Source organism: Carassius gibelio, chromosome A14, assembly GCF_023724105.1.
Source record: "Carassius gibelio isolate Cgi1373 ecotype wild population from Czech Republic chromosome A14, carGib1.2-hapl.c, whole genome shotgun sequence".
In the NCBI taxonomy this organism is placed as follows: Eukaryota; Metazoa; Chordata; class Actinopteri; order Cypriniformes; family Cyprinidae; genus Carassius; species Carassius gibelio.
In genome coordinates, this window is record NC_068384.1 from 4,421,009 (window position 1) to 4,445,854 (window position 24,846).

General features: G+C 35.7%; 1 protein-coding gene across 5 annotated transcripts in view; it reads right to left on the reverse strand.

The window, feature by feature from the left end:
- Nucleotides 1-431: 431 nt before the first annotated feature.
- Nucleotides 432-24,846, reverse strand: part of LOC128027306 (probable E3 ubiquitin-protein ligase MID2) — a 79,792-nt gene continuing 55,377 nt past the window's right edge. For all 5 annotated transcript variants that reach the window (XM_052614772.1, XM_052614771.1, XM_052614769.1 and 2 more), the window contains 7 exons: nt 23,687-23,794; nt 20,137-20,285; nt 17,860-17,987; nt 17,559-17,702; nt 10,872-11,033; nt 3,607-3,814; nt 432-3,233 (listed from right to left, as the gene is read on the reverse strand). In XM_052614772.1, the coding sequence (XP_052470732.1) occupies nt 2,831-3,233; nt 3,607-3,814; nt 10,872-11,033; nt 17,559-17,702; nt 17,860-17,987; nt 20,137-20,285; nt 23,687-23,794 (1,302 nt within the window). In that variant the 3' untranslated portion in view covers nt 432-2,830. The remainder of the gene's footprint in view (nt 3,234-3,606; nt 3,815-10,871; nt 11,034-17,558; nt 17,703-17,859; nt 17,988-20,136; nt 20,286-23,686; nt 23,795-24,846) is intronic.

Genomic DNA, 24,846 nt, shown 5'->3' on the forward strand with positions numbered 1-24,846 from the left:
TGGTTTCCATGGTAACCAAGACCTGCTGACAGTAAGACGAAAGTCCATCTTCCACAATGCATATATAGTATTTTGAAACTTAAAATACTAATGAAATACCTTTTTGAAAGCAAGTTTATTATTATTAATTTGTTGCTTTTTGCAATGGTATGTAAACATCCTTACTGCTTATAACTGCAAAAGCTTGTTACGCTGACCTTTTTGTCATACATCCTGAGTGTGGAACCCTCCCTTGTGCCAGATATAGCAGCTGAGGAACATAAGCAATGCCCTATTTCATGACTGTGGGCACTGAGTGCCCTGCCAGTGCAGCAGGGCTCCTCCTAAGCGCTTTTGCTCAAAACCTTATGGGTATATTCAGTTGGCATTACTAACCTCCTCCTACAACACAATGTTCTGGAAAACAGGACAATGATGGAACAAAACAAACATTTCGGATCAGACTTTTATTTGGACTCACATAAATAACAATAGTTCATATATATACTTTTTTGTATATTATACAATTTTTATATAATATATATTTCCTCCTATGATTTACATTCTTTTTTGCTAAGTTATATCTATTGAAACAGGAGCATTATGTTGATGAACACACGGCTGCTTGAGCACATAATAAAGACAGAAATATCAAAGAAGAGGATTCGGTTCTTTCATTCCAACAGAAATGTAATTACTTCATCAGTCATAAATGTAAAGAAAAGCACAGCTAACTGGAAACCTGATATGTCATTATATATTTCCTGGAGATTTCTCTTAAAAATGTTTATATAAAACAGCAGAGAATATCACATGAAATACTTCAAGCTGGGCCGATCGTCATGCACTTGAACAAATAGATCATGTCGATCAAACTAGATCAGAGATTGACTCATGAGTTCTGCTTTCAAGCTCCTCACTCTTACTTCTTAAAAGCCTGAAAATGAGCATGAATATAGTGACCTGAAAAAAGAAAACCTCAAAACAATTCCTCGAGATTTGTCTATGGATATTACTATTGTTTAATGGAAATGTTGAATACTTTCTGCAATACATCTTACTCTTTTTAGCATGCAAAGTTGCACTCAAGACTGTCCGAATGTGAGACCAAGACACATGCCAGCTACAACAGGACTGACAACAGTGTGACTGAATGAACTGAAACAGAAAGACAGTGCAATAGTGGACATCTCAGGGTTTGTTCATACAGGAAACACACTGACAATGATTTGACATTGCTGTGTCACACTTCACCCATACTATTGAACTTTTAGCAGAGTAGAACTCATTAAAAAAAGCTCCATCAGTCTAAAAAGTGTCTCATTATGGCATTCATATAAGTATTTATTGCCCAAGACCAAGACAAATTGGATCAAAGACCAAAATTATCATGTGGAAATAGTATTGAGACTCAAGAACTTTGTGCAATTGGCCAGAAATCATTATAAATGCTAACAAACTAAGTTCATTATTGCTCTACAGTACTACACGATCAATGTATCCTTCAGTCATGAGTAAAGGTTCATGGTGGAAAAACAGTCTGACATCTGTGATAGCATGTGGCTTGACACTAGCTTCAATTACATTGACCGATGGTGAAATGAAGGATGCAGGAAAAACAGTCAGGGTAAACCCAACCTGATCTTCTCAGAAAACATAACTATTTTACGAGCTGGAGATAAGTGTAAAGGTCCTAACCTCTCCAGATGTAACAGGAGGATTCACATACTTACTGTGCTTGCAAAGAGAATATAATGGTCAAATGCTCTGTGCTTTCAATCAGAAAGATATAAAAGGAACCAAAACAAATCATGTACATTCAGCAGAGCAAAGAGGAAACCCCACCGATACAAAGCAAAACCAGTGGCGTCAGTAGTACGAATACTTCCCAATCTGGATATTTACATTGAACCGGATGGATACAAACCACGCTTTGGAGAAGTATCTCAGGTTCAGCATGCTATTGCAAAGATCTCTTGCTACACACTTGATTTATTTTTATTTTTTTTGCCTGCATTAGTACAAGTGATTGTCTTCATCCCAAGACTGGGTGTCCTTATTTTAGCCCTGAACGTCACACTGCAGAAGATCATGTAAGTTTCAATACAGCTGTTAAGAAAGTAAAACTACTACACTGTGTTTGCTTTGGAACCACATTTGAATTATAAACTGATGTTATAATATTTCAAATAATTTTCAATGGATGGAACTTATAAATATGGACTATAGTCTTGAATTACAGTCATTGATGGAGTTTCATTGGACGAACACCTCCATGGGATTTTGTGATACATTATATATCAACTATTAAAGATACATGTTAAAAACACCTGGAGAACTTGTGCCTCATGCTGTTCACAAAAAACTAAAACAGAAACTGAGATAGTGAGAACAAATCACAGAGGAAATACATATCATGCCATCATCTTCAGACTTATTTTAAACCAAAGAATCATCTTTTCTCCCTGAATATGAAAACTGTGTTATAGACCCATCAGATAATAAATGTAACCCTTATTAGAAACACTAAATTGTCATCCTAACATAATCCATTATATTCGGTCCAAAAAGAAGTCCAACCCTGTCCCAAGTTAGCAAGACTTTTTTTTAACACACAGGGGCAACAAATTCAACTCTAAAAGTGCTTTTAGGGATACATTAAAACTGACAAAAAAGCAAATGTTTAGTCATAAATAATTTACAATTTCCCCCATTTCAGCTGTTTAAATCTGAGAGCTCTTAATCCACTCGCTAAACACGCAGAACTATCAGAAACAACTAAAGATTAAACTTCACCCCAGTTATAAAACCAGGAAAAAAAGAAGGGTAAGGGAACAACTCCTATGAAGCCTCAGTGGCAGCTTTTCACTCCGGACACATAGGGCGAATCCTGTTGGCGGCAGATGCCTTCTTGCTGCTCGCTACAGTCCACGAAGTCAGGCACGGGCAGCCCTGACATGATCATCAATGACTTGTTCCAGATCATGAAGGTGGGAGCCACTGGAAGCAGGAAGGAAACGTCAAAAGTGTAAATGTGCTGCGAGTTCATGGCGTCGTAGAAGGACAGGGCGTTGTTGTCGTAGTCCAGCAGCACCCCGACCCTGCGCAGCTGTAGCGACGCCTCCACGATCGACTCCTTGTTGTTGTACCGCACCAGGAAGTTGTTGTTGCAGCGTGTGAAAACCCAAGACGAGGAGTTTTTACCGCTCCATTCGTTTTTAGGTGCAGACTTGTAAGCCACACCAAGAGCGTACCTGAAATAGATTAGAAATGTCGCCATTGGAAAGCAGGTGAGATAAGACATGACCAAAGGACTAAAAACTGTTTTAACAACTTATTAGTTCATTATATAAAACGTTTTAGTTAAAAACTCAATTGAAGTTAGCAGTCAGTGATCAGTAGCAATGTCTCAAACCAAAATGACCCCAAAATAATGACAAGTCACGAATATGACCAAATAATAACAACAACACAAAAATGGTTAAATTTATAATAAAACAAGAATAATGTAAAACACACACACACACACACACACACACACACACTGTTCTCTTTTAACTATTATACACTTCTGACAATTGCCTATTAACATAACAGATCCAAGTCTGAAAATCTGAAATCTCTTACCATGTGGAGGCTCCCAGTAAAACCTCCCAATAATGGCAGCCACTGTCAATGAAGACGTTGCCAGCGGCACCGTATGATCCGGTTCCGCTGAAGCGTTCTGGAGTGTGACTCTTCTTCAGGGAACTTTCATCCTTCTCCATGGTCAGACAATCATTGGAGAGGCGCAGCTTCTTGTGGGCTGTTTTGGGGTCCAGTTTGAAAGGCTGACCTGAGGAGCAAAGAGGACAGAGATGGGTGAGATACATCAGGGACATGTAATAAGAGCCGGTGGGGAATGAGTTTGGTAACCCTCACTGGTTTGTTGGAATTTGTGCAATTTGTTAAATGTCAGATTGTGCACATCTGGTTAATTAGGAGATGAGTGGTTGTGATAAAAGGCACAGTGTGTATTTGTGTAATAGTTAAAGACAGAGAGAAGTCTGCTAAATTTATGATTTGAGTTACATTTTGCCACCTTGGAATTACAAGGGTCTGTCTGCATTCTGAGCAGTTTTGAGATATTGAGCTTCAAAGTTGTTGCATTCAATATAGTGATATGGGGAACAAGTCTCTTTCATATATCAGTCCCAAAATGTAAAAAAAAAAAACTTCACATAATGTAGATAAGTTGTCGCAGAATAAGAATATGTGAATAACTCAATTTTGACAAAAATTGCAGATAGAACCTTATAATTCCAAGGTGAAGATTTCTTGAAAAGCAGAAGTGACCCCACAGACCTGACATTTAACTCTGGCACGTCTAAATCTTTCCATCCCCAGCTTAATGACTGACAATACAGGAAAACAATCAGCTGCGCTCCGTCCCTGCCCACAAACCAATCATCTCAATCCAGAGTGAGGTTTACTGTGCCCAGATATGAAAGGTTCTGGCAATGTACTGCTGGAAACCAATTCCATTAACACGCTCTTGTCTTTGAACTGCTTATCGCTGCGAGCGCAGCCGTTCTCAACACTCGTGCAGTCATGCCATTTTACAAGCATGTGTTTTGAGGGCACTGGGAAAAGCGATGCAGATGTACACACACACACACCAGGCTAAAAGCGAGAATCCCATGAAATGCTTATTGCCCGCTGGTATAAATCTGATGAACCGTTTAAGACAAAAAGGAGTAAAATGGCATGTCTGTGCAGTGCAGGTGTCAGAATAAAGGTCTTTATTGTGCCATTTTCATAAAAAAAAGGAACTTAAAATCCATACATTTATACACTTAACTACAAGAAATATATATATATATATATATATATATATATATATATATATATATATATATATATATATATATACAGGTGCTGGTCATATAATTAGAATATCATCAAAAAGTTTATTTATTTCACTAATTCCATTCAAAAAGTGAAACTTGTACATTATATTCATTCATTACACACAGACTGATATATTTCAAATGTTTATTTCTTTTAATTTTCATGATTATAACTGACAACTAAGGAAAATCCCAAATTCAGTATCTCAGAAAATTTGAATATTACTCAAGACCAATACAAAGAAAGGATTTTTATAAATCTTGGCCAACTGAAAATTATGAACATGAACAGTATGAGCATGTAAAACACTCAATACTTAGGGCTCCTTTTGCCTGAATTACTGCAGCAATGCAGTGTGGCATGGAGTCGATCAGTCTGTTGCACTGCTCAGGTGTTATGAGAGCCCAGGTTGCTCTGATAGTGGCTCTCAGCTCTTCTGCATTGTTGGGTCTGACATATCGCATCTTCCTCTTCACAATACACCATAGATTTTCTATGGGGTTAAGGTCAGGCGAGTTTGCTGGCAAATTAAGAACAGGGAACCATGGTACTTAAACCAGGTACTGGTAGCTTTGGCACTGTGTGCAGGTGCCAAGCCCTGTTGGAAAATGAAAGTTGGTCAGATGTTTTTTGTTTCACAAAACCCATACAAAAATGTGGGGGAGATTCACAAAGAGTGGACTGCAGCTGGAGTCAGTGCTTCAAGAATAATTTAGAATATCTAAATTATAGTCATATAATTAGAATACCATCAAAAAGTTGATTTATTTCACCTTTTTGATGATATTCTAATTATATGACCAGCATCTGTATATATATATCTCAGAACACACACACACAATCTAGGGTATGTTTTTCTTTAAGATGTGCAGTGAGGTCACACGGATTGCTTGGAACTGTTCTTGGATTGGGTTGCTTTAGTGTTCATTCTGCAGGAGAGCGCCGACCGCTGACAGCTTGAGTGATGTCTACACTGTGCAGGATGAGTAAATATTATTCTGAGATCTTTTAACAACAAGTAAACATGGCTGCCCTTGGGGCTGCTTGTCATGTGATTTTGCTCATATTGGCTTTATGTGCGGTCACCAGCCATGACAGTGCTGATTAAACAGGAGAGACCTCCTATAGGAACACAGTGTGACTCTACACATACACAACAGACATGCTTATTTAGTGCTGCTGTCATTCAAAATTCTACCTTCACAGGGCAAAGTAAATGTGACATTAAACCTAGTAAGCCAGAAAAACTTGAGCTGTCACATATTATGTCTCATTATGAATAAAGCAATTATAAAAATGTAAAATTTTTCTTAAAATATCCAGCAAATGAGGCTCAAACCTACATCACAAAGTAATTACAGTTCTATATGCTGTGAACTACAAACCTTTGGCTGTAAACTGTAGGTATTTATACACCTTTAGTCTAAGTTTAATCTACCTTTTGGAGCTCTAGAATTATGGTAAAAGTTTTGTGGGCAAAATAATTTATTTTCAGTAGTGTAGCATTGTTTGAAGCACAGCTCACAAAGAAGGGATTTTCAAACCAAGCTCTCTGCTGGTCAGTGTGGTGAATTTTTGACCAACTAGAATTGTTGCAAATTCTGTGTGAAAATACTTTGCCCTCACATGAAATTCACAATTGCATGGATTCCCACGGAAAATACAATCTTTTATGCTTAGAAGGTCACAAGACATTTGAACACTGAATGGAATGACAGTCAAAATGGAGCAATTATCCATCAATGTCAAGCTGCTTAATACAGAGGCCTCAGAAGTTATCTGGCCATTTCATTTAAACAACACAAATGGAATAATGGCACCGAATTCATACATTTGGACTTGCATTGAATTATTTTTAGATTTTAGGGTGAAGTCAGTTCTGACTTTTAATTCCTCACATTAACTATGAACATGTTGAACTAAAGTTTGTCAGGCAGTAGAGAGTTGCAAATACTCTTTGTCTTTTTTTTTGAAAACTATTTCTATTTATGCTGTAGAATCTAAAAAAATTGTGCTTTGATACCCATCTTTAAAATAAACAAAGAAACTGTAGCTTAATTGTCCCAATACTATTTTGGGCCACTTTATAATCAATAAAGATATTTATTCTGTTTCAGCTGGGTGATACCATATTTAAAGACGAATGATGAACAATACAAAAAAATAATAAAAAAAATCATCAGAATGGCTGGAGACCAAAGGAGGCGCATGCTCAAATAAAGATCAATCAATGTTGATTAATGATATACTATGATTAACAATGCAGCCAAAGCAGAAGAGAGAACACAAGAAGAAAGATGATCCATTTGAGGAATAAAAGATAGATCAGTGGGAATGAAAGGCAGTGATTTGGCTTGATGTGTACGGATGACTGTCTAGACTTGAGTTTATGCTCAGACCCCTGCTGCCGTCTCTATTGTGGATCTCAGCAATGCCTTTTGAACGTATTATATCATCTAAAGTTCAGCTGGAGAAACCAAACTTTGATTTCAGCACAACCTACAAAGAGCCATTTGATGTCTTCTTCTTTGATATGTATATATATATATATATATATATATATATATATATATATATATATACATACAAAAAGTACACTATCATCAGCTAGCTTAAATCTTCTTAATGTGACTTAAACTCATGAAGATATTAAGATATTATAAACATTAACATAATTATTTTCTGTAAAGCTGCTTTGAAACAATGTGTTTGGTGAGATGTGCTACTTGATATTTCTTATATAAGATTCAAGACATACCCCAAACCCCACAGCTCATTTGTCTCATTAATTTTAGGTAATTACATCAAACATGAAGGATGTGGCATTTGAGGCTAAAAGTGAAATGTATGGGGGCCAAAGAGCCAAAGAGCCAAAGAGCCAAAGAGAGGGCCTGTGACACAATCGCTTCTACATCTTCTCTGCCTTTGCAGATTATAGGTACTGTAGGTTTACCAATCTGAGCATCTATTTTCCTCCAATCAAAAAATAAAAATAAATAGAAAATAAAAAAAATGATATGCCTTAACTTTGTCTCTTTTCTTATTATCCTCCTGTCCTAGCTTTTTACTATTTTGAATGATAACTGAAACCTTGTACAACTGGCACGTGTTTATTTCCATCTAATGATACATTGCTTATTGTATTCCTCAACTGTAAGTCGCTTTGGATAAAAGCATTTGCTAAATGGATAAATGTAAATGTAAATATATAGTCACCACTCAAAGGTTAATGAGAAATTAATCGTAGATGATAAAGCGAGAGCTCTAGGATTCGACCGGGGGTAGAGCATGCTCTCACTCTGGATTCCTGAATCAAACAGGAAGTGATTATGTAAAAGTCTCTAAATAGCATTTCTCTCGAGACGGGGGAAGTGTCTGGACTTTCACGGTCGAGTAGACATGGCAAATATGTGTTTGCTGGAGAAAAAGTAAAACAGAGAATTGGCCCAAAACCAGCTTCCTGTTTTATATGCTCAGATGGGCAGAAACCACAGCTGTGGCAATTGACATTGCATTGTTTGACTATGCAAGGGTTAAAATGTCCTCTCTGATGAATACTATATAAAGCAGCCTTAGATTCCCTACACTGAATGCTGATGCTACTGTTGCTCAAAGAGAGAAAGTTATAGATATTTTATTCCTATAGCTATGTTTCCCAAAGCACTAAGAAAAACAGTAATGTTTAATCTCTACATACTTTTTCCCAATAGCAGCATTGCAACACATACACTACTGTTCAAAGGTTTGGATTTAGTATAGCCTTGTCTGAAATAATAAACAAAAAGTATTAATTACTTATATTATTCATCAAGGACACATTAAATTGATCAGAAGTGACATTAAAGACATTGAGAATGTAACAAAAGATTTATATTTTCTATTCAAAGAATTATGAGAAAAAAAAAAGTATTTTCACAAAACAATGAAGCAGCACAACTGTTTTAAATAATGAAAATAAATATTATTTGAGCAGCAAATCATCGTATTAGAATGATTTCTGAAGGATCATGAGTAACGCGGCAAAAAAATCAGCTTTATCATCACAGGAATAAAATACATTAGAATAGAAAACAGAAACAGTTATTTAAAATTATAATAATAGTTCACAATATTAGATTTTTAAATAATATTATAATCTTATATGCAACATTACAGGTAATTACTAGTCCTTCTCTCTTGGTGTCTTAAAAAACAACAAAAACTTTTGCAAGAGTTTACAAATTGAGTCTACATATAAGTAAACTTACAGCAACATACTGTATTTACACTCAATACATTTTTGTAGGACAGGCTTTCACAGCACAATACAGCTAAAACACTGGAGCTCTGTGTGTCTGGGAGAAAATTGCATTTAATGGCACTGCTGTCCAAAAACAGCATTATTACCGTAACAAAAAAGACAGGTGGGGGCGAGTGATGGAAAGTGAGAGAGATACTACTGCCGTATTCTCACAGAAGCTCGAAGAAGCATGGGAAAGCACAGGAAACAGACTGTGACAGACAAATGAGCGAGAGAGGAACGCTTGCCGTTTCCTCCAGAGATCCCTGTATTTCTCTCTCAAACTCCTCCACAAGGCCGCAGAGAGACTCTGATGCAATAACCCATTTGAATGCTGTCAGCTGGTGCGCTTTATCTTGATTGAGACAGCTTAGGTGAGGGACCCGGGCTTCCCCAGACCTCTCCATCTCTCTCTCTCCCACACACACAGCGATTTGACACCAAACCAACTGATGGTTCTCATTATTTGCATGCTCAGATGCCTGTCACAGATGGAACGCAGAAGTTATTGAGCAGTAGAGTATGACAGAGCTGCTGCATTTACACTGATGTATGAGCACCATATCTACTAGGACTCTGGATATTAGACCTAAGAGGTGCAGACTGGTGCGTTTGGCTTGATTTATCATTCGGATAATCTGATGATAATTTGAGATTATTCACACCAAACCCTACATTTCCCTACCAATATCCAATAATAGTTGGGGTTCATGGCATATTTTCCGTTTACAAATATTTCTGAGTGAATTAGTGTAAAACAAATCTTTATTTTGGGAGTAAATAGAGTGCTGCAGCCAGGACGAGTCCTTAAACCTGGAAACAGTTAGCAATTTTGTACTTTTAATTCTGCTGTCCTGAAGTCAGTATTTTTTTTAAATTTGGTTAAGTGCCTGAAACATGGTCTGTGGTTAAAACAAGCTCAAGATATGTTCAGTTTTGTTTTGCAACATAAAAAAAAACACTAATAATACCACATTGGTGATTTTGTTTAAGCTTTTACTGTACATGTCTTGAAAAAGATAACTGCTAACAAGTGACTTAATTAAAAAAAAACTTAATGTGCATATATGTGTGCAAAATTTTTATTACATTTATGATGGTCACAAGGAATTTTTTTTTCTAAATTAGCCTCTGAAGGTATTTACATTAATGCATTTGTCAGTTGAATTAAGCACAGTAATTCCACTGGGAATCTAACTTCTGTACTGCTTGATCTTCATGAAAGCACATGTGAAATATGCTATTTTCTAATATTTATTCTTATTGCAATATGTAAAAGTTTACTATTTTGTTTGTTTTCAAGTGTGGATTTTAGTAAATTGTATATATATAAAAAAACAGGGTCAATTTGACCTGCAACATAAAAATTGTACCCAGAATTCAAACAATTCAAATGGCAAATGCATGTAGGCTTCAAAACTCACAACATTATCTTGATGAACAAAATGTGTAAGAAAGAATTCAAAGGCTAGTGGAAAAATCCTCCTGGCTTCTACTTGTGGGAGCCAGGGTGATGCAAACTTCTGGAATATATAATCTCTGCAGCACTCTATATCATTGAAGGGAATGTTGAGTAAATGTTGTGTAAAATAAATGTTCATTTTGGGAATATACTGCATACTGCTGTCAAGATGCTGGCATCAGCTATTGGAAAAACCATATCGATTGATGACTACCATAAGGTTTATAGATCCTTAGCACAGCTCATGAGGACTGGACTTACTGTTGGTTTTGAGGCGAGCAGGTTCGCTGTTTCTGCTGCCTGCCTGGTTGATAGCCTTGACGAAGAAAATGTAACGGGTGCCGCTCTGCAGGCCGTGGACTGTGTAGTGATTCTGCTTGATATTGGGCACGATCATCCAGCTATCTACAGAGTTATACAGACCTGCAAGGTAAGAGAGACAGAGCACAACATTAATCACAGATTCAGCGTAGTTTCAATCATTCTTAGGCAGGACTGTGACAGTACACATTAACAGTGCAATAAACACAGTGTGATTTAAAAAAGAATGAAGTTCATTATTCAAGGCATGTCTATTTCTGTTTGATGTGAAAACACATATAGCACACGTTCGTAGAGAGACTCGGGTGTTTGCCTCAAGCAAACAGATGCCCCCCAATCCAGATTCTCATGTTGCACCATTTGCCCAGAATGTCCTTAGGAAACATCAGCACTGCCATTAAAACCACAGGCATTGCCACTCAAAGTCTGACAAATGAGTGCTATACAAATGCAGACCAGCACTTCTACGTGCATGGATACAGTACAAACCTACATAAAAATTAAAAAAACAATTATTATGAATCATAAATAATTATATTAATATGTATTACAATACATACACAATATATTATTATTATTTATATTATTATTTTATCATTACTACTACTAATGCATATATATTACAATATTATATCTCAATTATAATTTTATTATATCAGCTATTGGCCTCCGAACAGCTATCTCGATCTCCAGATATAATTAATGCAAATATATTTCCAACTTCCAAAAGATCTGTTTAATAGTAAAATAATCAATAGAGATGATGTTGATGATGATGATAATATCATACTTTTTTGAGTATTCACGTTATTTATATTTTATATCAGTTATATAAATATGAAATTATATCATCCACTGGCTATTCCTCATCTCTACATATAAATAATACATTTATTATTAAAATTTCCAAAAGATATGATGTTGAAAAACAACCAAATAAATAAAATAAAATAACCAATTGAAAATCAATCAATCAATCCATCCATCCATCCATCCATCCATCATCCAAACGGTTTGTTCTATGTAATGACTGCCAGGGCCTATAATATTAATAATAATAATAATAAAGTGTACAAAGTGTGCTATATTGATACCAATTTTGGCCAACTGCCATCCTGCTCTCTAGATTGGTAATAGCCATGTAAAGAAAAATAAATAAATAAATAATAATAATAAAAAATAATAATAACCCCCTATCATTCAACCATTTTCAGACTGCACAAAACATCCCTTTCTCATGGACATCTGCATCATTCAGATGAGCACAAAACACTTCTTATACAGTAAATGTAATTCCATATCATATCTGATGACTGGATGAAAAAACAAAGCTTATAAAGAATTAACTATTCTCATCCAACATCTGCATGTCTAATATATTTTCATGAGTAAGAAAGTCATTTGATCCACGTCCATATCAAAAAATGTTGTTTGATGAATGGAATTAGCATAGCAGACTACAACATGCTGCTTACATTGTAGATTCTCTGCTGTTGCCTGACATTCAGAACAGAGAGACTTCAAAGAGGGGCAGATGAAGTTAAGTGTCACTGGCTAAAAAGAAGGCAGGGTGAATAGGGATCCTGGATGGTGCATAAGTGAGTGTGTGTGTGTGTGTTGGCAGATGAAAGGGAGCTAAAACACACAACCGGAACGGGGCTGCTCCCAATACTGTTGGCAAATCCAAACTATCCTTTGATGCTTCTATTGTGTGTGTCTGTGTGTGTATGTTTCAAGGACTGTGCATGATTTTAGATGTCATCAATACCAATAGGACACATAGCAAGAATAATTAATCCTGGTATGTTAAGAGTATGGACAGTATGTGCATGTGTTATGATTCCACATAAATGAATTTTCCTACAGCAGCAAAAACATACGGTTACATTCACTGAAATAATGTCTCACTTCTGATAAGTGGCCACTGTGGACTGTGTCTTCATTTCACGTTCACATTCTTGGGCAGCTCTCCAAAGCCCAGCTTATGAATATCTTAAGGTACGAAGACCTTGGCTTTGGCAGTAACCACTAAAAAGCAAAATGCTGCATCATGATCCACCTTCTTACGATGGCCAAAGCCATCATGCAAACATAACATGACACTTAATCAATGCCTAGCTGACCTGTCCTGTGATTATCTGCTCAAAGATGGTGTTTTGAAATTCACTTCAGATACAGGATGAGAAATATCTACTATCAAAGCTGAGGATAAATCATAGAAGCAGGACAGGAACACTGACCTAGTAAGCATGTCGCAGATGTCTGTGAGAGAGTGCATCTTCTAGAAAACTACTTTCAATGTTGTAGTCCAACTTTAAGCATGGTATTTAAGAAATATGGCATGAGAGGCTGTGCTATATTGTATTTACACTATATTGCTCAAAAGTTTGAAAATGTTAAAAATGTTTTTGAAGGAATATAAAACAATAGAAAGCAAAAGGGCTGGGTATCGAGTTTGATACTTTTTAGGCACTGATGGAATTGCCTCGATACCATAGAGTATCAAAAAATGGTACCAAATTTCAGTATCTAAGGGGTTAATATTATCAACGTCAGCGGGCCACTAAGCATGCAGCGACTGAGAAGGGAACGAGACGCTGTGGACAGCATACACCTCAAATACTGAAGCCTTAAGGCATTTCCACACTGAGCGCGATATGAAAAAGCGAGGCAAAACGGTGGTTTCACACCAAACGTGAAACGATTGTTTGTCTTCTGCTAATTCACACCTCACACTAGGTGGTGCCGACCAACAGTACAGTTTTCCTCAGATATGTATCTCGTAAATGGATTTAACGTCATCCTCTGCTCAATATAAAGCATTAAATTAGGATAAACAAGGTTCTACGCTAAAAACAAACCATATATAATGCTTACAAAAATAGGCTACATTCTAAAATATAATTAGAAGTACAATTAGCATAAATCTACACTTGAAAATATATTTAACTATTAATGTTTTTACTTATTCACTTAAAACAATCATTGAATGCTTGTAATAACTTCCGATCTATAGTTGATTTTGATTAATAAGCAGACACATTCTGCTCTATGTGTTTAATAACCTCATGTCCAACAAAAATCTAATCAATAAATAATTTCTCTCCACTTTCAACCTATCAACGTCAGAATGCTGCGTTTGCCCTGTGCCTCGACATATGTCCGCCCTGCGATTGAAGGACAGCTCAACAGACACGTCTACAGGGTCATCGAGAGCATGAGAAGAGGGCGAGAGTGGGGACCACCTCGATGAATTATGAACGCCATGGCTGTCATGTTGTCCATGCGAATGAGAACATGCTTGTGACAGACTTAAAGTGAAGAAACATTTAAGAGACAGGTGAACTGCTCTGAGCACCAGGCAGATCCAGGCAGGTCATCAGTACCTTTTGACAGGAAACCATTGCACAAGGCTGTGCTCCACCAGAGGGCCAGCTTTTCTTTCCCCCCCCGCTTCTATTTGAGACGGCTAGAAATAGTTGCTAGTGTCTACATTCCCTTCAGCTATGACTATATTCAAAATATAGCACTTCCTCGAGTTCCTACAGTTTTTTTTACCCCAAAAAGTTACTAGACAATAAAAATGGTAATATAATACTAATATACAAAAAGATAAAAAGGTATTATTTCATTAGTATTATTGCTACTGTTATATCATGCACAGCTAGAACACATCCAGGACCAGAACCATTTGTTCAATATCTGGGTAAAAACTGATAAACCTTAACAGTAGATTTACATCCATTCTAAATCATAAACCTTATGAAAACAGCTGAATGTCATTCCAACATTGGACAGGGAAGATTTAGCTTTGTATAACAGTAGAACGAACAAACTATGTAGAAACTAAAACAGTTTGAGTCTGCCTTCTTAACATAGTAGTTTGACCTCAAATATAGAGGTTTAAGATATTTTTGTAAATCAACATTTGTCCTTACAATATTTTTTTAGATTATTTTTTTATGTGTCTGGAGTGCAGTTTCTTCATTAAAACCAATTCACATGAGCTTCAAAATTATTAACACGTATCACTGAAAATAAATAAGATCAAATAAATAATATAAAATGAACACAGAAAAAGACTAAATATAAACAGAACATAAGGACAGGACCAAGCAATTTTGGAGGAAAAAAAACTTTTCTCAAAATATCTTTTGTGTTCCACAGAAAAAAAAAGAGAATATCCCTTTAATTCTGAATAAATGATATTAAATACAATAGCTGACACAAACACAATTTCACCGTTCTCAGCGTGGGTTTGTCTACATATAAGATTTGTTGGCGTTTTCAAGGTTGCACAGCACATTGAGCTAGTGTTTTGTTTGGACACACATTATCAAATGAACAAGAGTTATGTTGGAAAACAGACACACAGAGTCAGATGATCACAATAGGGTCTCTTGTTAGAATGGTCTGACCTCACTCATGTTTGCACAACTGTCAGCTATACAGTTGTGTTCGAACGTGTTTGCTGGCCCCTGTAACATCCACGGCTCTCCCGTTTTCCATAAACTGCCCATGAGTCACAGCACATGTCCCTGAGCGAGAGGTGCGCACGTCAGATTAGGTGATGTGGCCCGTTTCCTCTGCAAGTACAGCAGCATTTGCATACTGTTTGCTGCAGGTTAGCATGCCAGTCTGGAGGCTTGTATCACTATCAATCAATGTCACAATGAGAGCAGAGCAAAGAGCATTAGCTCGTGTCAGATCTAATCAGGGCTGATGCCAGGCCAGTGCCCTCACTTACACAGAGACGATGATAAAGTCTGCAGACAAACTGGATCTACTCTTTCAACAGAACCTCGAAAGACTCTGCCCACGAACTACAGACTAAAGAAGTTTCCTGCTTTAAATTCCATTTCACAGCTAATTTATTCTATTAGCTTGAGTTTTGGTTGGTGCATATGAATTCTGGGCATGATTAATTGATACAAAAGGTGGGTTTTCCAGTCATGGCAGCTGTGCAATTACACATATTGGACTTGAGAGCACTGCAGGGGAAATGTATAGATTTTCACATAGAATATGACTGTTATTTTATATGTCAAAAGCTTGGTATTGGCATGCAATCTGACGGATCGCAATAAATGACCATCATGAAAAAGATCCTGCATGTTATCCAGCCTGAGCCCTCGAAACTATGCTTTTGCTATGAGAGGCTTGCAAAATGTAATACACTTTTGCTAAAGGGAACATAAAACAAGCCATCAATTTCACTGGCCAGAAAATATGATAAATGATAAAATGCAAGAAAAACAAAAACAATACACAGACATTATTCCATTAAAAATGCCTTGAAACTAAAAGTAATTGAGCTTTCTCATAGAAGGAAATCCATCTACAGCTGATAGATCCTGACTGTGGGCCGGTGTATTTTTTTGGAGCCACTTTCTCTGCATTGTACCAATGCACCAGCAAAGACTCACATTTCATCTCACGGGAGTGAAGCATACGCATCTAAGAATTGCAGCGTTTAGGCATCCGCATTCACAGAGCAGTGCTGTAAAAAGGTCTGGGAAGAAAGCATTGCTCTCCATTTCTGTGTCGGTTTGTTTGTATCCTCTAAGGAGCCTGCGGTAGCTCTGTAGATATTTCGGGGCATCTAAACTATCAGCGGTTGAAATGAATATACCGTGTTTGTTAACAAAGCAGGCTGAAAGGAAACTGAGGAGCAGGTCTGTGAGAGAGAGAGTGAGAGAAAAATTCAGTTTCTGTACTGTCCCAGCCCAAACAAGTTATGTATGTCAGAGTGTTTTACTGGCCTTTAAGCAATTAAGCCTTAAGAGCGCTTTCACTCCACAGCTCCATAAAAGCCAGACTTAAGTGCACCTACAAAACAAAAGCTATAGTAAGGGCTAAAAAATGCTATGATTCCTTTGGAAAATGTTTATGGGGGTTTGGCAGTAGTTAGGGTGCTACAAAATAATGCAAAATTATTAAACAAAATGCTAAATGAAAATATTAAATTGAAAATAAAATGATATATGCAACTGTTCAAAAGTTTGGGGTCAGTATGATAAAAAAAAAGAAAAGAAAAAAATGTAAAAAAGGAGAAATTTAAACAGGACAGCTGTTTTCAACAATGATAATAGTAATGGTTGCTAAAAATTTGGCTTTGTAAGATTCATGACATAATATATTAAAATAAAAAAACATGCAAACTGCTGTAATATTTCACAATATTACTGTTTTTATTGTATTTCTGAATACATAAATGCAGCCTAGGTGAACATAAGAGATTTAAAAAAGAGTGTGTATTATATTATAAAAATATTAATAAAATAATAATACAAGTAAAAATAAATGCAAATGCAAATACAATTAATTAAATTAAAATAAACAGAAAAAAGTCACAATCACATCAACGCGTCCTATTTGCTTTATTTTTGATAAAGGTTACAAATCTAAAGGCTATGTTGATATATATATATATATATATATATATATATATATATATATAGATCAAATATATATAAAATGTTGTACTGGGTCACCACTTAACATCTAATGTAAAGTTCTTGAACAGAAGCAAAACCAGCTGAAAAGCATTTAAGTATAAGATATATATGAAGGTTTCATGGAATAGAGTGCGATAGCAAGCTATGTAAGTTGTGTATTTAGACTCACTGATGAAGTTGGTCTGGCCAGTGTAGATGGTGTACTGAAGCTCATAGGAGGTGACGCTGAATTCATCTTCAGAGGTCCAGTGCACTGTTATGGTGTCATGAGACGCTGTGCACAGCTCTTCACGTATAGACGGAGGGTTGGGTGCTGGAAAAGAAGACAATCGTCAAGACAGGATATATTGATTCAATTCTGAAAAAGGGATGTTTGATGTTATTCTGTCCATTTGCCAGATACACCATGTATTCTTTAACTTTGCACTACATTCGCAGAAAGATGGTTTCAGTTTTCTCACTGGTTTTACCTGTCAAATAATCCAGTCCTTCTAGAATTTTCTTTTCTCTGGAGAAATCAAGTGCAAAATTGTCAAAAGCCTCGTTCAGATTGACATCTGGGATGAGGACCTGGGAGGAGGCGGTGGCCATGGCAACTCTGGGTGGAAAGAGGGGCACTGGCAATTAATTTATAAATGTTTCTATTTACAAGAGTCTATTTACAGAATACAAGACTGTATGTGATTTCCCCCACAGTGACAGAAAAGATAAACTGCATCTGGCAGCGCTCAAACCCAGAGAAATGTGTGTGGCACATAAATTTCAAATAATACTGAATAATGTACAGTCAGTAAGGATGCCATGAGAGCAGAATTTCAGTAGTTTCTACCAAAACCACGGAAATGTCGGTTTTTAATAAAAATTCTGATGCCACAGCAAAACTCAAAACAAAAATGCTACTGATCAGAATACTTTAAGTAATTATAAATACACTTAAACAATAATATATTAAATTACAAATTAATTTATTAATAAAAAATTTACAGATTAATATACAATTAAATATTCATTATATTTTAGAATTATAACACGCAGTCCTTAATTATTGCTCTATTACACTCAAAATAATTTGAGCATTTTTTAAAGATTTATGCAATTTAATTAAAAGTACAATTCCATCAAAGTGAATTAAATGTAATAATCCTAACTTATTTTAATTGAATTATCCTTAATCAATTACTCAGTTAAAATACATAAGGATTATTAAATTCAACTTTTAATTAAATTATGTAAAACTTTAACAATTCTTATTTTTTTGTGTATTTAGTATTATATTTATACAAATATATAAAGCATTTAAACATATAATATTATATATAATTATTTATTAAATTGTTATTTAATTAAGTAAACATTGTTTTTAGAATTTAGAAGTTTTTAAGTAAACAGTCAGTAATTTTTTAAAATAAAAATATAAAATAGTTTTACATATAATTATTTATTAAATTGTTATTTAATTCATAAAACACAATTTTAGGTAGAAGTTTTTAGGTAAAAAAATCAATAATAAAGAAAGAAATACAATTAAAGCAGTGAGTAGATTTTTTTAAAATAAAAATATATAAAATATTTATATAAAATGATAAAATTATTTTATTTAAAACATTGTTTTTATATAAACGTTTTCAAGTAAACACACAGATCCATTCAGTTTACATTTACATAAGACAAACTGACTGTGTTTACATTAATTGCTTGCCAATACAGGCTTATAATAGCACCAGAAAAGTCACAGCTTGGTCATTGTGTCACCAATGCAAAAATATTTGCCAGCGATGCACATTAACCCTTTGTAGACGATTAACGCATATACAGTACACGTTATGAGGCATTTTCTCCTGATAACCCCGAAAAAAACTTAAATTACACTTTCAGTTTAGATCGTACAGATAAGAGCAATACATCAATCGAATCTGGAAAGCGTCTACTTTTTTGTGTACAGACATAATAACAACAAAGCTTTGTGCATTTATAAAATAAAGATAACAAACTAGGTGTGCTATCTGCAGCCTTTGTCTGCGCAGATCTTCATTTACAAATATGTCATTAAAATGAACTGTAACTCAGAGAATACTCAACGAAGAGACATTAGAGAGATATATATGGAATGCTTAACATGTCTACTTTTAAAGTGCTGCCGAAAACAAATATTCTGTGATAAAGTAATCCATATGAAAACAACGTGATGTCTGTTTTTCATGTCTCCCTTCATTATCTTCTAATGTGACCACGCCCCTGCGCTGAACGCTCTATTCAGATTTTAATATTTCAAACTGAAGCGCGCGGCTTGAGTACACCCACACAACAGAAGACAATGCAGCCAGACTGTTCTTTAAGTTTTTTTTTTATTTTACTGTTTGCTTCGCGATGAGAGGAATAAGACATAATTCACCTAAAAACGATGTGATGTGGATTACCTCAGGCTTTGAGATTTGGATTTCCTCAGAATAAAAGAATGAAGCGCTTTATTCAGCAGAGATCATTAGCATGACTAAGTCTCTTTTTATTTATTTATATACTTGTACTAGATTTCACATAACATGTAAACATTTTACTTGTTAGACTTTTTCCAAACTATAATTCCTGACTAAATTTATATTCAAGTGAAACATTATGAAGTTTCAATAACAATATACAATACTACTGTGGCAGTGTGGAGAGTCGTTTAAAGTTGAATTCACGCTGACAGCGGCAAGAAGTGCAGGCAGAGGCAGTGACGGTGTGTGTGTGTGTGTGTGTGATCTCACCTCTCTGCCACATTCCTGGCCGTCTGGAGGAAGCGGGCGTGGTCGTTCTCCTTCAGACTGTGCTCAGCCTGTGTGATGAGGGCACTCGAGCGCTCCAGACACTGTCTGCAGTTCGCAATCTGCTGGGCCAGCTTCCTCAACTTCATCACCTTAACCCACATACATGGCTTTTATAATATATTCACATTTTTATACGAGAGATGTATGCATGGAACTGTTATAAAAACTTTCTGTGCTATTAATATGATAAATGTTTACATGCTTCAAGATGTTAAGAAAAACAATGCGCCCTAATGGAGCATTTTCTCAAAAACTCATCACCCCTTGGTTCTTCATCACAGCCAAATGAGCCCTTTGCTTTGTTTGCTTTCTGTGTAATTACAGCAGAGAAACAAAGTGTCGGATTTAGATTTTCAGTTAAGTTAAAAAGCACATTTAAAGACTCATATACTGTAGATGCTGGATTAGCATGAGCCATTAAAAACTTTGCCTTTTAAATTTGATGTCAGTAAATAAGTTGTGAGCCAAATCAATTACACAGTCTCAGAGATGCTAACAAGAAATGTTTGATGCACAGAAAACATTTTCCTATATTAGCAATGTTGAAAACAGCCGTGCAGTTTAATATTTTGTGAAAACTGATGTATTTTTTTAAAAGATTTTTTGATGAATAGAAAGTTAAAAAGCATCACATTTATTTTAAACAGAATTTTTTTTTAGTCTTTGCTGTCACTTTTGATTTGTTTAATACTTCCTTGCTAAATAAAAAGTATAATTTTTTAATTATATATATATATATAATGTAATGACTCTGTGTCCTAAATGCATTAAAAAAATTATTAAAATGAGATTATACAAAAAATAAGCATTACTACATTCCTGCTTAAATATCAGACATACTGGTTCGAATTTACAGAAGAAAAAAAAATAGCAATCTTAAATACTGTTACCTTAATATAAAATACTCACAGCATGAAATAAGATTTTGCTCATACCACCCACAATACCTCAACACAGATTTTCTATGAATTGAGCTTTCCTTCAAATAACCCCATGTTTCATGTGCGTACACATTATTTTTCTTTTGCGAGGGAATGAGACATTTGCTATGCTTCTTCAATAAGCCAGTAAGTCATTTAAGCAGGATCTAGCCTATGCCATAGTGTAGTTCAATAGAGAAATGGGACATCTGACTGGAAGGAATGATTGGAAGCATTCAGATAAAACAAGAAAGGAGACAAAAATGTTGCTTGGTTTTGTAGAGGATTGCATTAGATCAAATTTAAATCTGACACCATTTCTTAAAGACAGCTTCAAATGATTTGCTTTGATCAGACGGTTTACTGCTTAAAGGTTTCAGAATTTCAGGATGGCATTAAAGAAATTAGACCGCCTCAGAAAAATAAACAGAAAATCATTCCAGATCAGCCTGAACAGCCAAAGCCTCAGATCAAATCTTGCAGACACTTTGCGCCTGGGTTTATGATCCCAAAAGCTTCCTTAATGCTAGAGATACAGGCACTTTGTGCTGGAGCTGCATTACTGATGTTTGCAAAAGGCCAGACATAATCTCACGTTGCAGGCTGTGCATGTCGACTCGGAGCTGCTGTGTTAGAGTACATCACTGAAGGCCTTATGTAGACACTTCTGATGGACATTACTGCATTTGTCTCAGTCTTTCACATCACATCACCCAACAACAGAGAACCACAGGCTTGTCTCGGGGCTCAAATCCCCACTTGATAAGAGTGTGAGTTCAGGCTGTCAAAGTTAAAGAGCCTGTGTGCTGAACACTCACTCTCAAACACAAAATGCTCCGACAGATGAACTGGAGCAGAAAATCTGACTCTTCAGTTCTGGTAATGTTTGAGGAGTGTCAAAATATAAAACATGGAACAATGTATGATCTTTCTTTGTACAACTGACAGCTCGGATCCTACAATCTGACTGGATCGTCCATGTTCAAAGCAAAAGTCGCTGCATTACTTGACTGCTGTAAACTGCTTACATTTGAAGTCACATTCAAAGTTGTTACATTTATTACTCATTAAAAATAAATAACAATTTAAATACATATGCTGCCATTCAAAATTTTGGCATCAATATGATTTTTTTTTGTTTTTGATAGAAACCTCTTATGCTCAATTAGGCTACACTTATTTGAATAAGAACACAGTAAAAACTGCATTATTTAAATGACGTGTTTTCTATTTCTGTGATGGCAAAGCTGTGTCACTTCTTTATCCTTCAGAAATCCTTATAATATGCTGATTTGCTGCTTAAGAAATATACTGAAACAGTACTTCTGAATGGTACTGTAATAAAAAGTTTATTAGATATATGTAAATAATTTAATTTAATTAAATATTAAATATAGGTATATTTTATCATTATTGGCAGTACAGTACAGAACAAAAACACCCCTTATCCACAATAAAATTCACTATTACGCGATCTGATCAGTTTCCTCTCTAGGAAACTCGCGCTGCATCCTCTAGTGTAGGGGTTCTCAAATTGGGGTCCGCTACTTATAGGTAATGGGTTTGCGAAATAATTTTATTTCTGTATGACAGAGCAAGATGCTGCGTGCCCTCTTCATGCCTAGGGCTTGCCTGTTTCCACATCTCCTTCAGATAACCAAGTTGGTACCGTGTTTGGCGAAGCTACATGGCCAAAGTTCAGTTCAACCAGCCAAGCTTCCTGTTATGCTTTCAACAATCTTGTTCAAGTGCTATATGTATACTTCACTGCACCCTCACTTACAAACCCTTTGACCTGACGAAATCTCTAAAGCCACATTTGACATCCTCACAGCCACATTATTACTCATCTGCACCAGCTTAACCTTAAAGTTAGCTCAGAACAGATTAAATAGGGGAATTTATATCTCACAAAGGGAAAATATGCTTTGATTGCCCAGCTTTTGCTCCATCCTGTTATCTGGAGTAACTGGGGTAGCGAAATGATCTGAAAGATGTGTTAGAAATGCCAACTCCGTATTTGTGTGTCATGTGACATATTGTCAAGAATCAACTTCAAAAAGCTTTCTCTAAATAAGTGAAGGACTGAGCTCTAAAAATCTATTTCTCTCCCATCTGTGTGTCTTAAAGGAACAGTTCTCCAAAAATGAAAAGTTTGTAATCAATACAGTATTTACTGACTCCCATGTTGTTCCAAACCTTTATAGCTTTTGTTCTTCTGTAGAACATAAAGTAACTGTATGGACCGACGGACAGACACACACACACACACACACACACACACACACACACACACACACACACACACACCCCCCCTCTTGGATGACTTGGGGGTAAGTAAATGTAAGTCAATTATTAAATTAAATTCTTTTTAGGTGACAATGAAAGAAGCGAAAAAGTTTTAACTTCCACCTTGATATTATACTCTGAACTTTAAATAGTTTATAAAATTGAAAAGCAAATCGAAAACTTTCCTAAATGTGTATCAAGTGCTTGATACAAGTCTGATTTAAAATTACAATTCGGGCCGCCTAATCCGTCTCGGTGGTGAAAATAGAGAGAAACTGTACCTTGGACTCTTTGATCTTGACAGCAATGACCTGTTTCCTCTGGCGAATTATCTCCACCAATTCATCACACTCCTCTACCAGCTTGGCTTCATGCATGGCTGTGTTCACCTGCAGATAAGAGCAAAGAGTTTAATAAAAAAAACTAAAAAATACAATAGCACTTAAGCAGTCTGCTGGGATAACTAAGTTAGTCCAGCCTCTCTGCTTCAGTTCATGCAAAATCCATGAGAATATCAACATTGTGTCCTGTCTGGAGTGATGTGGACCATATCATTACAGAAAGGAGAGACATTTCAGACTGTAAGTCCATTTGTTCCTTAGATCACCCTCTGTATTCCTGTACCACACTCATTGATCCACTTAAGCTGTTAATCAAGCACACACACACATTAACACTCATGAATTTAAATAGACAATTAATGTACATCTTGCTTTAATAGGGTTAAATCTCATTAAGAAAGCACAGAAGCCAAGGACAGCACAAACCCAATATTTAATTGAATTTCAGGCTAAGCAACTTTTGTTGTCAAGCGGTATCCACTCACACAGAAGAATCCTGCTCAATATCAGACAAACCCTAAGGATTAAACCTTTTTTGTGAATGCCTATAAAATAAACAGTGAATCCATATGGCTTGAGCATGGTCTATAATTGCTTTCAATGCAAAGTCAATAAATGTATGATAATTACAGAGAAGTATTTTACTGTAAAATTGAGACGGAGAGCAGTGATTTTAGATCTATTTCCATTTTTCATTCCATAAAGAATAAAAGAACGTACTGTTAACCAATCAACTGTTTTTAAAGTAGCATTTTCACAGTCTTTTACAGTTAAAATTACAACAATTTCTATGGTTTAGGCATCATTATAATCTGAATAATGCAAACTTGTTTAACCAGGCATTTTACACAAAGTTGAAAATGTATTATCTTTTTGATGATTTGCTGTCAATCCTATAATGCTCAGCACAATCCTACCACTCCTACCACTTCTACCATAGAGAGTAGAATAAATTGAGCCAGCAGACATAAATCAGTCCCTCTAGAAAAACGTGGATTTTTGTTGTGATCGTTGCGGGAAAAAATCCTTGATTTTGTGGCAGGTTTTCTTAAAATATGCGATGGAATATGCGGCATATTATTGCAATTTTATGCAATGAA